General features: G+C 54.3%; 1 protein-coding gene across 26 annotated transcripts in view; it reads right to left on the reverse strand.

Annotated features, from left to right (window-relative positions):
- Positions 1 to 14,456, reverse strand: part of MYT1L (myelin transcription factor 1 like) — a 404,498-nt gene that overhangs the window by 56,971 nt on the left and 333,071 nt on the right. For 20 of the 26 annotated variants that reach the window (XM_049095648.1, XM_035700367.2, XM_025454778.3 and 17 more), the window contains 5 exons: positions 9,781 to 10,031; positions 7,782 to 8,021; positions 5,569 to 5,690; positions 5,147 to 5,209; positions 4,597 to 4,665 (listed from right to left, as the gene is read on the reverse strand). In XM_049095648.1, coding sequence (XP_048951605.1) covers positions 4,597 to 4,665; positions 5,147 to 5,209; positions 5,569 to 5,690; positions 7,782 to 8,021; positions 9,781 to 10,031 — 745 coding nt within the window. The remainder of the gene's footprint in view (positions 1 to 4,596; positions 4,666 to 5,146; positions 5,210 to 5,568; positions 5,691 to 7,781; positions 8,022 to 9,780; positions 10,032 to 14,456) is intronic. The other 6 variants (XM_049095658.1, XM_049095660.1, XM_049095659.1 and 3 more) reach the window with 3 other exon arrangements.

Raw genomic sequence — 14,456 nt, forward strand, 5'->3', positions numbered from 1 at the left:
TGGGGGACACACGACATGCCCCCGGGTAGCGGTGCCCAGCTGGTGGCCAAGCAGCCCTGGGTGTTCTGTGTGTAGATGGTGCGTCCGGGGGGCACTGGGAGGGGAGAGCGGCCGTGTGTCTGGCTGTGACGGCCCAGCACCTTCCAGCCTCCATCACCGAGGCTCAGCCCCCGGCCACCATCTGGGCAGGTGCTGTGGCGAGGGGAGAAGGCGTCCGTCCGAGAGTGTCACTGCCCCCGCACAGCCTGTGGGTCCACGCTGAGCCACCTAACCACCCATCCCGCGGCGTCCACACCCAGAAAATAGCCTGACCCTGCCTGCGCTTCTCCCCGAGGAGGCGGCGCGTGCAGAGGCCCCTTGTAAACTGTCACTTGCCCTCTGAGTGGGACACCCCGGCTCTTCAGGGCGCCCCGCTGGGTGTAGGGGGGCTCCTGCCCCCCGCCCCTGCCCCCGCCGGCCACACGCATCCCAGCTCCCGCTCTGCGTTCCCAGCCGCCGGGACTATGCACAACAAAATGAATTTGAGAACCGAAACGAGGGGTCCTGGGAGCATTCTTTGAAGGGGAAGACGGCATGCGTCGTGCCTGCCCCCAGTGCGGAGGGCCACAGCCCCGCCACCCTTCCCGACACCCAGAAGCGGGGCTCACTCAGCGGTGGCCGCCCCTCCAGATAAGGACACGGCCCCCCCGCTAAAGGAGCCGGGCCCGAGTCGAGGGCAGCGCTAATTCACCAAGTCCTGTGGATTTACTATTGTAAAGTGTGAAGGCGAAAGATTAGAGAAATGAGGATTATGTCTAAGAGCTGGTGTGCAGTGAAAGTGGGTGAACTTCCTGCTTGGTGAACAATGGGAGCTGCCAGATGAGCCGGCTCCGTGAGATCCTGGTAAATAATCCTCCTACTGCCTACAAAAATAAGCCCTAGCAAATTCCAGAAACAAGGAGCTTTTAGAGCAAAGTCATATTGAGGCCCAAGGTCAAAATTTTTAATTCTTGATTTAAATAAATGTAGCCAAGTTGAAAAAAAGAGTGTTGGGGCACATGTCACTAAAGGCCATCTGTGTCTCGGGTGAAAGTGCCCAGGACAGATGCCCGAGGCTCCAGGGTCCATAGGAGAGCCCTCCAAGGGGCAGGGAGCCAACACGTAGGGCCCCCGCCCGTGGTAACGACACCCAGGTTCAAACACCAAGAAGTAAAGGTGGAGCCATCCTCTACTCCTCCACTCGGAGCTCACTGGAGGCAGGAACCGGGCTGCGTGAGATAAAGATCCGAATAATAAAGAGGTATCTAAATTTGGCCAACCAAAGTATAAATGGAAGCCAATTTGGGGGCCTGTTTTTAGAGCTAATTGCCTCTGATTGAAATCGGTTTTGATTTGGCTTAAATTGGAGCCTCAGATGGCTAAAGCACCTACATCATGCCCGTGTCTACAGCGATGTCTGGAGGCAGGAGCGCTCCTGGCAGGAGGACGCGGTTTCTCAAAAAAAAAAGAGGATGGCAACCCTTTGAAGTGACTTGCAAGCTCTTTCCCGTTGCTCCTTTCAGGTCATCTTAGCAAACGGAATTTTTAGAGAAGAAACCTCCCCCTTCAGAATCAGAGCTCTTGTTGGGCAGACAGTCTTCCCAAAAGACCATTTAAAACTGAGCGGCGCTCTCCGCCCCTCCCCCAACCCGCAGGGCTCTGGCCCCAGGGCCTCAGTGGGTGTCACGCTCGGACCCGCAGGGCGCGGGGGAGGAAGGTTCACAGGACATGCGTGTGACACACAGCACATCAACCCGAAACGGTCTGCTCGCCGCACCAGCTTTCCTGGCCTGCCTGCTGCTTCCCCCTGAGCCCCTGAACTGTGTAGTCTACACCACATGGGCCAGGGACCAAGGAACGCGGTAGCTCCGGAGTTTGAATGGTATTCACGTACACACTGAATTTTAATACATTTTCAGCTTACATATTGTACATAGTTAGGCATAAAATTATCCACTTCTTTTTAAGAACATCCCAAATGTGTTGCCCTGGGTAAGATCAGAGTAAAATGTTATCTCAGGAAGTTTAAGAGGTTTGAGGATCCAAGACCAAGACTTTATCCGACACAACTCATCTATCCATGATCAAGAACGTCCTGTTAATGGCCCACTATAAAAATCCAGTGTTAAATGTGACAAGAGGAATATTTCCAGGAAATTCCACAATAGAGAACTTTTTTGGAGGTTACCGGGACCCCCCATCTAATATGTCCTTATGAAGAAGCCGAAATTGTTCACCTACAATGAATAGTGTGATTTCACTCTGTCACATGAGCGGCTGCTGCAGCAGGGATTGCCCAAACCTCGAGAAGCATCTACTGAGAAGGGCACACGTGGGACTATTCTAGAGAAAGCAGCTGTAGATCTTTATGGGATCAACCTATGCTCCCATGCAGGAAAAACCACCTAAAAGGCCTTCGTGACTCTGATTAAAAGTAACAACAAATAGAGAGTTCTCATCAATTAAGAGGTTAAAGGGAAAAAAAAATGTTGTAATCTATGGTTTCCTCCGTTCAGAAAGACTCATCATCAAGTAAAAAGCAGTCATTTAAATATTAGACTTTTTAATAGCAGACGTTTAATTGGAACCTGTAGCTTCACCAATAAAAAGGGACCATTTCGGAAAATTGGTCAAGTTTAGATTTCTCAGAAAGGATCAATCAAAACGGGATTTACTTGTTGCAAAGACAAGTTTACAAATGAGTATGGCTTTTAGATCAACCACGATTAGGAAAAGGCCACCCCTCTTCGAAGGCAAGTTCTCCCATCCAGGAAGAGGCAGGATGGAGAGAATGGACCACTCCAGCACTGCCCTGGAGGACGCGAAGGCCAACCACCTCCCGCTGAAGATGTGGATGGTGAGGACCATCACACCATCTTCCAAGATGATGAAAGAAGAGAAGAAGAAAGTGCTGGAACCGGAGAAGTGGCAGCTCTGCTTGGAACTTCGAGTCAACACCAACTTCTAAGCCCAAAGTCAAGGGATGAACACCAGCAACAGCTAGACCCCTCAGAAAACTACTCTGGTCTCTGAGGGTGTTGAGATGCTAACCAGTTAGAAGCAGTCCTAGATACCAGTTGCACAAAGGCTACGTCTTGGTTACGGCTGGCCTGCTGGAACTGGATATATGCCAAACTTTTGCAAAGTGTTCCTCATCAAGAAATTCAAAGGAAAGTTGCCATGGTCTGATGTGTTGGCCACGTCCCAAGTGCAGTTAATCACATTTGATCGTGAGGGAAGTATGGGTTTAAGCCATGAAAAAAGATGTCTTAACAAAGTGGGTTGAGTTGTTCTTGCTAAGTCTGTCCGCTTTGAGGTTCTAAAAGCTATTTGTCCATTAGGCACTGCGTGGATGACACTACAGACTTTAAGTAAGAGGATGCCCTCCGGGTGTTTACACGCCATGAAGAAAACGCCAAGAGTCTTGTGATGGAAGGGCTAGTTCAGGAGGTCACTGAACATGAGCAGGTGATCTATGGCACTAGGGCCTTGGACAGGGATCCTGTAAAAAATGACATGATGTGAAACAGAGCCCTAGACTCCGAGACAGCCCTGGTCTATCGCAGCGGGATGGGATGTGGGGTGGAATCCTTGGGAAGGGAATCAAACAGGGTCTTGAAGGAGCATTTTTCCTACATTGGTAATAAAGCAGTTTCCAAACAAAATCGGAAGCCAAGCAAGTTGGACATGATGATATTTATAAAATGTCAGGAATTTAAAAAAATCATTACTTGGGGCTCTTGGTTCTCATTATGTCATGAAACGTCTTTCAGGTGTCGCCCTTCTTCCCTGACATGCACCCTACACCTCCTCGGACTAGAGCACCGAAGGCTTTCAGGCGCCTTCTAGGGCTGGTACTGACTCCTTCCAAAACCTACATGGGAGCTGCATGTGGTTCTGTATGTACAAAGAAGAGAAACCTTAGTCTGGTGCTATAAATGTGAGTGATCAGATTTATACTTAAAATACAAAGTTATAGGCATGGGGAGGAGGGGAGCCAGTGGCTGGAGGGAGGTGTGTCTGAGTGCCGGGCAGTGCCTGGTGTGCCCACGAGTGCGGCAGTAATCGTGACCTAGTCTTTGCAACTACGACCACAGCATACATAGGGAGGTAGCTATTATCGTGGTGAGGTTTTTCCTTTTTTTTTTTTTTTATTACTAGTGCTATTTAAATGCCCATATTTTAAATACTTATGTTAATTACTGACTTCTAAAAAAAAATAAATTTTTCACTGTTTAGGTTACAGTCGCTTCCTAAGTCTGAGGACCTTTGTCCAACTCCCCTCCCATGTGTGTGCATATCAGGACGGAAGCTACTTATGCCTTAGAAAATCCAGGATAGAGAAGCTATGGCATGAAAGCACTAGAGACAAATGAGAGGGAAGAGGCGGAGAGACTGTCCAGAAAGGTGACCAACGTCCCGAGGACCCGGTCGTGTGTGCTGTGGAGGCGCTGCGTGCACAGGTGCTTTGTTTTTTTTTTTTTTTTTTTAAAGACACTTTTGTTTACATATGACACATCCGTTTTGTGACTACTAGGTGAACAGAGTCTTAAAAGAACGATTTTCATGAAATCTTACTTGAGTTCTTGTGAGCTGGTGGCCAGCATGCTTCGAATGCTTTTGTCGGCGAGGGGGCAGCCCGATAGACTGTAAGACAGGCCAGAAGAGTCAGGTGAGTAGCCGCTCCCGCCAGCTGACGCTCCCGGACAAACACAACATAAAATTGAAACTAAAAAGTTTAATGCAGAAAAGCGATGGGGCAAGTGCTGTATATTGAATTTTTTTGTTTTTTTTTTCATTTTGTTTTGTTTTATTTTGTTTTTTTTTTTGTATGATTTTCTTCTTGGAAGAAAATGTGTCTGTTAATAAACAGTTTTTGTAGGATAATATAAAAGAATTTGCGCTCCTCGGCTTAAATGTTTGTGAAAAGTGTTCCGAATCGAGGCAGTCTGCCTGCATCTAAAGGACACCGTACGACACGCCAGGGAGCGTGCTTTCGTGGGTCAACATATAGCACTTAGAGGGTTGACACGTAATTCGACGTTTGCACTTTGACAGCATTGTTGAGGTAAGCTGAAAACAATAAATTGAAAAGACAAAATCCACCATGAGAAAAATGAAGTCACACCTTCTATGTGAGGCGTAATTACCAGTCACATGACCACTCCCATCACACCTTGGTGTTGGACATCTGCCACCAAACAAAAACAAGAACAGCCAAAATAGTAAGTATGTTTAAAAAAAAAAAAAAGACTTTAAGAACGTTTCATTGTTTCCAGTTTAGCTGCAATGTCTGCAAGGGGGTTTAGGCGCCCTGAGGGGAAGCTGCAAAAACGCACGACCACATGGCAAAGGCGTCTCCATCACACAGAGCGTCCCGGGAGCAAGCGAGCCACATGGCCTCCCGCTCCACTGAACTGGCAGCTCGAGACATTTATGTGCTGCGAACGTCGCATGCTCCAACGGCAAGGCATGTACAGATCGGTTTTTAAGAATAAGCCAAAGAAAGGGACAGTTAAGAGCAGCCATGTCACCTGCAGTTATGCTTACGTTATTAAGTCCTTCTTGCTCTCCTTGCACTGGGGGTACTTGGGCTTGGGGCTGGGGATGGTCACCTCTCCCGGGTACCTTCTCTCCTCCAGAGCCTCCTGGAACGGGTCCAAGTCTTCCGGCTGCAGGCAAAACACAGCTTCAGGGCCGGACAGGTGACCGCGCGACCCGCAGGCCACAGCCGCGTCCCCCAGCGGCGCCGGCCACCCCGCGCTTTCCTCCTCTTCCAACCGACCGTGCCCGTTAAACCATTCCACACCCGTGTCCCGGTGAGGCCCCTTCTGAAAGGACAAAGCTGGACTCTGTTCAAAGAGCATCTTCTCCAGAGTGGACCTCAATTGCTCACCAACTGCTCTAAGCGTCTAGATTCACACCTGTCGGGGGGCGGGGCACGTATACGGGGCAGATGGTGGGTTTGGAACCAGACACTGGGTAGCTGGTGTTTCTGATTCACTGTCCAGTAAGCACCTGCCGGCGTTCAACGCTCCCCTACAGCACCGCCCTGCACAGCTTCACGCGAACCCTAAAGGCACTCAGAGCTTCTCCCAACCCCCGGGAAGCTTTCTGCACGCGTGCGTTGGGCCCCACGGAAGGCAAGACCACCTGGGATTAATGCCGTGGTTCCCGACTATTCTTATGCAGTATTTTCTTTCTCAGAACAAGTGTCTACTTCTGGTAGAAGTAACTACGAGGCTCCTACAGGTGGCGGGACTCAGCAGACGTGCCTCGTGACTACCCAGGTGCAGCGCCTGCTTCCGGGACAGTCTGTATGACGGCAATACTCCTGTCGATTTAGGAGACCTTAATTTTAATTAAAGTAAATTCAGAGACTCAACCGCCACGCCTTGTTTGGTGGCAGTGACTTAACACCGTGGGAGAGAAAAGAATACTTTGGAATTTACCTTGCCGCTCAGACTCTATTCTTCCGCAATGCCTGGATACTTAAATCAATTTGAAGAATAAAGATAATAGGCTTTAAGATGTAATGGCCTTATAACCAGGTGCCTTTCCTGCCAATTCCCACAAAGAGCTAATGTTCCCCTTTTCTGCGCTTCCTTGTTTCTGTGAGGAGCTAGTGCTTTGATGGTGGTCTCCCTATTGTATTCAAGGAGGATTTTCATTTTTCAGTGAATAAAGAAGATGTCATAATTTCCAGAGTGGAACACTGGAGAAAAAGCCAGTACAATAAAGAACAAGCTTTTCTTCATTTCTTTTCTTAGGCTAAAGGGTATTTTAACTATTTTAGCAACTCGAACGTGAACATTATAACAACTCCAGGTGTCCCCCACCGTTCAAGACCTCACCACACACACCACTTGGCTGGAAAGACCCCTTTGGAACCTGCTTTTGCTAACGGACAGACACCCAAAGAGGAGTTTTGCTTTTACAGAAAAAAGGCAAGGAGGGAGAAGAGCGTCCGGTGCTGGTTTTGCGGCAAGCTGCGGGCGCAGCCCCGCCGGGCACCTGCTCCGAGACCACGCTCCGCCTCGGCGCCCGGCTCCAGAGCTCTGGGCTACGTCTGGGCACCTCTGGGCGTCATCTCAGGTTGTGGGTGCATCTGTTAGCAAGGGGAGTCCCAAGGTTCAGAAAAGCTGGAGAGCTGAGTTTTGGGGTCTGGGAACACTCAAAATATTTTCTACATAAATGAGGGGTTAGTCTTTCCTTTACCTCGTGCCATTTGGCTTAGGAAAGTTTCCCCAGGAAAGCTCTATTTTCGGATCACAGATCTCCACTTCAAAAATATGTTCGTGACATAGGTGTTTGGTAATACTGTGCTCGACAACGATTTAGGTGATTTTAGGCACTAAAATGATTTTTTTTTTCAGGGCTGGGGTATACACTCCTCTGAGTATTTTAGGTTCTTGGAGGACAGACGCTGTCCTCAGTGTCCGAGGGCCAGCTCATGCACGTGCAAGAACCGAAGACGTTCTAATTCTCTCTCTGCAATGGGAATCAGCCCTCATAGCAATATGTCACCCAGGAAAGCGGACCAGCCTGCTGTTTACCTATTTCCTTAGAGAAATCGTTTGCAACAGAGTATGCTTGTTAGAAAATAAGATTCATCGTTGAAAAGAGCGTGTGGTTTGTTTTGCCCCATCGGTGAATGGTCGGTGGAGTGTGCTGTCGGCCCCAGGCCACGGAGGCCACACTAAGCGTGCCCACCGACATCCCATCCCACACCCCGAGCCGGCTGGCGGGTGAGGGGCACGTACGGGGACCTCGCTGGCGTCGCCCCCGTCCGCCCTGCGGGGCTTCATCTTGGTGTAGTCCACGGGCAGCTCCCAGCAGTCATCCTCCCCGAGCTGGAAGCACCGGCTGCCCATCACCGCCTGCTGCTGGGGGGACATGGGCTCCAGGGGCGTCAGGACCGGGCAGCAGCTCTCCCGCGGCCGTGGCTTGTTCATGCTGAGGTCCAGAGTCCCGTTCTCATCTACCTCCATGTCAGGGTTCTGCTGGACAGAGAGACACGGTAACCAGGCAGCTCCACCCGCCGCCCTGCAGCCCTGCCTTCAGCCCGAGTGGGCTCCGGACGCGGATTCCTCCCGCCGGCCCCCGCGCACGGGCTCCCGAGGGGGGCAGGAGGGGTGCTTTGGGGACGTAGCGGGGGCCCGCGCTCAGCCCCAGCGGTGGCTGGCAGGTGCACGCGTCTGGTCACCCACCGACGACCTGTCATCTGCGTCTCCCTCTGTCCTTACCTATTTACCTATCACAGACCTACCGCGTATTTACCATCCATCTTTATCTTCTGTTTTCTGCAATACAGATCTGCTTTTAGAAATAAGCCTTGCCGGAGGAAAATCAAACGAGCGCCTAATCTCGATTCTATTCCAGCTCAAATAACATTTAAGAGATCAGAGACAGATGCGTGTTTACGCTTAACCATTGTCCTTCCGTGTCCCTGATGTGAGTACCCGGGGACGGGGAGGGGGGAGACACGGAGGAAGCAGGGGTGGGGGGGAGGGGCAGCCGAATTCACTTCCCAACACGGAGTCCTGTGATGAAGAGTATTTTCTGTCCTGGGGGAGGGAGATGTGCAGTCACTGTTCTAAGTACTTCCACGACCTGACCCACTCTGCATCTCCACAAACCCGCAATTTAGCCCACCGGCTCAAAAAAGTGAAGAGGTACGGGGTGAGTTTTCTTTTTTCTTTCTTTTTTTTTTTCTTAAATGATGCTTTCAAACAGATGAAGAAGTCTCCAGAGCTCGCCTCTCAGGAGGAGGGACACGAGGAAGGACATGTGGAGGACGGAGCGAGACAGGTGCCAACGCCCCCCACCCCGTTCCCGGAGAGTTCCACTCTCTCGAGCAAGGATCTGGCTCCAGGGCTGGCGTGAAGGCTGCCGCGTCTCCGGGTGTCTCGCGGCTCCTTCCTCTGGATGCAGCAGAGGAGGGAGGCTGCTGGGAGCCGGAGCCGCTGACGGAGCCTGCAGCACTTGGCCTCTGTCCCCCCAGTCTTGGCTTTGATAAGCCGGAGACAAAATCGGAAGGGGTTGCTTGCTTGCTTGCTTGCTTGCTTTTTTTCCTTTCTCTCCTTGCCTCTTCCATGCTAGCCTTGGCTTTCGGCGGCTCTGATGACACAGAGACCGCACACGCCCCTGACACTGCCCCAAAGTCTAGGAATAAAATACTAATAGAAAAGAAAGCACTTGCAAAGCACGAAATGACTGACCTTTCTCCATTCTTACAAACTACTATCCCTTCCGACACCCGCTGTCAGGGTCGGGCGCTCCTGCTGCATGGCCAGGCCGCCCTAGGAATGCGGGGGGTCCCTTTGTTTTCTGCAGAGGAGGGGACAGCATGGTCCACCCGCCCACCCGTCCTCGTACTGTCTTTTTTCCTAGTCCTGAGCGACCCCCTGGGAGCCAGGGGACAGTCCTGCGCCTTCTTTGACAGCGGGGCCCCCACCCTCCTGGTGCGTAGGCCCCATTAGCTTCTTATTTTCTGTGCAGCCCTGTGAAACAGCGTGCGGTCCCTGGGTGTCCTCTGGACCCTGACGAGGAGGGTCCACGCACTGGTCTCGTCCAACAGGCCTGACAACCTCCCCTGGTTCACAAACCAGGCGCCCCACTCCCCGCGAAGCCACGCTGCCCCCCCCACCCAGTGAGCAGGCCTCAGGGTGTCAGCACGTGCAGCAGCCAAGCTCCAGGGGCCGAGAGCTCGGGGATGCGCCCCCCCAGGCCCGGCAGAAGGGTGCCCCCTGGTGGGCCTACCCGCGCGGTGCACAGGTCCTGCGGCTTGGTGGACAGGTTTTGTGGCATCTCGCGACAGCGCGTGGACAGGTTGAGGATGGCCGTGGCTGCCATGTGGGCCGCCTCCATGTCGTGCGCATAGTCGAAGCTGCTCTTGCTGCATGTGCTGCTGGCGCTGCTGCCTCCGCCACAGCTCATGTTGCTGCTGCTGCTGGGCGCGTAGCTGCTGGTGGTGCTGCTGCTGGGGCTGGCGTTCTTGCAGTACCGCTTCGCTGGGGAGACACGGGGACGCGGATGACTTGGGTCCCCGCCGCCGGGGCCACAGCAGAGCAGGGCACGGTGCCCCGCCACCCGCCGCATACCCCTCCCGCCGGCCCTGGGGACACGCGGTGCCCAAGCTGTCGGGGGAAGAGCCCGTCTGGCCTTTCCCGGCACAGCTGGGGGAGCAGGGGCGCAGGCGCCTCTGTGCCAGGCCACACATGGCTGCGTTGGCCACACCCGAGTAGGCCTTGGCCACCTGACATTGGGGAGTGCCCGGAACCCCGGCCTGGCCGAGGCCCGTGGGGGGGTCTCCCCATCATGACTGCCCATCGGCTCAGTGGGCGAGGGGGACTCCACAGACCTCGTCCCTCAAGAGGCCGGCCGTTCCTCCTGGCCAGGAGGGGCCTCAGTGGTCAGCGGGGGCTCCCTGTCTCGTGTGCAGGTGGTGTAGCCTCACACGCTCCTGTGCTTTTGGGGGAGGCCTGCCAGCTGGGCACATGTGATGGAAACACTCCTTTCCTCAAGAAAAATCTTCCCCTGTGCGTCTAGTAAAGAGCCACACAGAGGAACCGGCCTGCCCAGGGAGAGGGCCCAGCCCAGGTAAGCGGGGCGGGGTGGCCATGGGCATGCCACATGTTGCCTCGCCTCCCTGCAGGGATGGAGCCTGGCTGGCAGGGCACCCTGTGAGCAACCTGCGTCACCCATGGCGCACAGGCCCGGGGCAGCCAGTGTTGTCTTCCCCGGAAGTGTCCTCCGGCCCACGGGTGGGGACAACGTTTGCAGGTGACCTGTTAGGGCCCGGTGGCCAATGCCGAGGGCAGCAGGGTCACAGGGTGCCCACCTGCAGGACGGTCAGGTCCCCCCCGCCCCGGAGTCCCTGCACAGGGAGGAATTAGCAGGTGATCCGGGAGGGGGGGCGCAGGAACCCCCCCAGACGTCTCCACCTGCGAGCCACTCTTGTACGACCCCAGGTGCACCTCTGGACGTCCCTTCCAGAGCGAGCTTCGCCGGCTCGCCCTGGGTGTCCAGCGCTGTCACCGCCCTCTGTAACCCGAGTAGCCCCTTCGGAGGACACGCACAATGCCTTCCTCCCAAAGGGCAGGCGCCAGCAGAGCGGAGCTCAACAGCTGGCCTCACACACGGTCGGTCATCACGAGCTACACCAAGGAATTGCCCAAAGCCCCTTATTCGGCTACAAGTGAAAAAGTACCTAAGCTTTCATCGTTGGTACCTTTCCACTTTGGACCAAAGACGGTGCTTTCATTGTGCCACCGGGTTGCACAGAGATGCAGGCACAGCACACACAGCCTCAGGGGCGCCGCTGGCCCCAGACCCCCACCAAATGTCACAGAGCCACCGCACAGGCGAGTCCTTTTGCGTGGACCAAAGTGTGGCCTGCACCACTGAGACCCCCAGCACGAAGAGCCGTGCGGGCCGGGTCCCGCTCCGCGAAGACTAACCAGCACCCCTGCTGCTGTGTCTGCGACATGACCTCCCTTCCTCATCCCTCCGTGGACACACCTTGCCTATGCAGAGGATGGCGCGGCGTGATGGGGGGCATGGTCTGGGGTGTGGGCACGGAGCGTCCCGTGGGGCCCCAGAGACCCTCCCGGAGAGGCCGTCCCTGGGGAGCCACACAGGGGGCAGCGGCTCGTGGTTCTCTGCGTGGGGACTGAAGTCTGGGGTTTTACACCATTTACAGTCTTGAAATAAGAATAGGAGTGTAAAGATTGTGGGAGGGGTGACACAGTGCCTCGGAGGGGTCCTTTCCCTGGTGAGGGCTAGCCACTGGGGCAGGAAAGAGATGTAATGCACATAAATAAGAAAAATGGCCATTTCAGTTTGAAATGAGCAAATTGCAGTTTCTAAAAGAACGAAGCAGGGCATCGTCTGTACAGCAAACGGCAGCCACCCCTGGGCAGAGTGCGCCTCCTTCCCTGGCTGTCGAGTCCCGGGCCGGCGCCACGTCGGTGGGTCTGGGCAGAAGGCCAGTGGGGAGGGCCTGGGGCCGATCGGCTGGCGGGCCTGACCCGGAGGGGCGTATGGCCTTCCCTGAGCGCAGGCACGCCTTTGTTTCGTTCAAGTGGAAGGGGGTGCGGACGCTTCCACGTGTCAGTTGGGGGGGGTCCTCGGGCCTTGTAACTGTCACCTGTTCGTGAACCGCTCCCAAAGCCAGCATCACTGACCACTGACCACGACAAAATGCATTTCCTTTTCCTGTCACCCGGCAGCCAGGCCCTGCCACTGTCCTTCTGGGTGCCAACCTGTCCCTGGTCGTGCCACCCCCGCGTGCGGCTGCAGGGACAGCCCTCCAGGCCTTGCGTCGCCTTGAGACACCCCCTCTTCTAGCATCCTATCCCTCTCTTGCAGGACAAAGAACGACTCCACGGGATTTCTATTGGCTAAAGATGACAAATTAAAAAAGTAAAATGACCACGTTCCAGCCAGAGCCTTCTTATGACCCTGCTCTGCTCAGGAGAGTCTCACCAAATGTGCACGTCTCCTTCTCCTGGGAACGTCCGCCTTCTTATCTATTAACATAAGGGATAGATAATGTGTCCTTACAGCCCAGACTTCCACGAGGACCACATGGAAAGAGGACGGTCTGGAGGCACCCCCTGGGGGTTTACCCCGTGGGCGGACCTGGTTGGACTCGGACGGCCGTGCGCCCTCGAGCACAGCACCGACTCTCACGGTGCCCACGCAGGTTTGCACGGTCATCAGTGCACCGAGGCGGATGCAGTGCTAGGTGGGAGGAGGAGCTTTCCCGTGAGGATACAGTTAGACGGGGTCTGCACACACTCTGCTCACGTGACCTAATGCATCAAGTCCCAGCACGGACTCTTCATGTCCACTCTCCCACTAGGACAGTAAGTAGTGTCTACACAGCCAGCATTGCCGCTGTGGGGTTTAATCTGAGGACAGGGGTTTACAATCCAGTGGGAAGATAGGCCGTTTACCCGGGAAGATAGGCGAGACCCAGAGCTGCATGGGGGCGAGAACAGCTGCCCGGTTCTGCACGGGCGCCATCGTGAAGTCAGGAGGAGGGCTGCTGAGTGCGGGCCGGGCTGCGTCAGTGAGGACCAAGTGTCGAGACGTTATGGGGCAGCTGGACTGTGGGGCGGCCCAGCAGCAGGGGTGGGGAGGAGGGCGGGCGTTCTGGGGAGCGCCGGCTGGGGGCAGGGGTGAGGAGGGAACTGGGCGGCCACCTGAGCAGTTCCGGGAGCCGTTGCTGGAGGGGGCCTGGACGGGGGCCGGGATGACAGATGGGAGGTTGAGCTCCTCAGGGTGGCCCTGAGTTTGGGGAGCAGAGAGGAAGTTCAAAGCCCATCATGAAGTGTTTAGCTTGGAGAGTTTGGAGGTTGGGGATGACAGAAAGGGAGGCTCATGTGGGGAGCCCTTGGGGCCTCTGGGAACTTGCGAGTCTAGACAAAGCTCGGGGTAGTGATGTATCGCCTGGAGACATGTGTGGAGATGTCTTACACTGGGTCTGGCAGCTGTTTCTGCCTGGGAATGTCCGCCTTCTTATCTATTAACATACGGGGTAGATAATGTGTCCTTACAGTGGACACATTGTCCAGTCCAGAAGGACTGGACAATAGTCTAGGTTTTACAGGCCCCATGGTCTCTGGCACAACCACTCGGCTCTGCCATTGTGTGAAACCAGTCACTGACCAAATGGAGGCAGGCGGCTGGGGCCCATGTGGCTTTACCGATGGACACTGAAATCTGAACTTCACATGATTTTTACATGTCACAAACTCTTCTTTTTTATCCAACAACTTCAACACATCAGAGCCGTTCTTAGGTCACTGTAACCAACAGGCTGGGGGAGATGCTGGTGCGCAGGGAGACGGCAAGGCCAACATACATATTTGGGAACCTCTGTCCTTTCCTGCCTTCCCTCATTCACTGCCCTGGCACGTGGACTTCCATATCTTACAGGAGAGTGCCTCAAGCTCCTCAGCATGGTGGGTGACGCACAGCCATCTCCTCACCTGTCCCACAGGTGCCCGTCCCTGCTCTCAGGCACCTCTCCAGGCCACAGGTCTTTCCTACCAACACATGGATCTTCTACCTTTGCATAATTTCTACTCAAGCTCATGATAAAGCCATTTTGATAAAGCTCCTGCTAATTCCTCCAGAATGAATTCCTTGCTTCACTGTCTGCATGAGAGCATGTCTCACTGTCTTCCGTTTGTTCTCCAACTCTGCCTGAAAGCTTGTCCTCCAGAGGGAAAGAAGAGATAGATGATACATGATAGATAGACAGCCAAGTGGTTGGTTGGGTGGATGCATGGATGAACAGATAGATGGATGGATGGATGGATGAATAGGTGGATGGGTGGATGGGTGGAGGGATGGATGGATGGATGAATGGGTGGATGGGTAGATGGGTGGATGAGTGGATGGATGGATGGAAGGATGGATAGATG

Source organism: Canis lupus, chromosome 17 (genome assembly GCF_003254725.2).
Source record: "Canis lupus dingo isolate Sandy chromosome 17, ASM325472v2, whole genome shotgun sequence".
Lineage (NCBI taxonomy): Eukaryota > Metazoa > Chordata > Mammalia > Carnivora > Canidae > Canis > Canis lupus.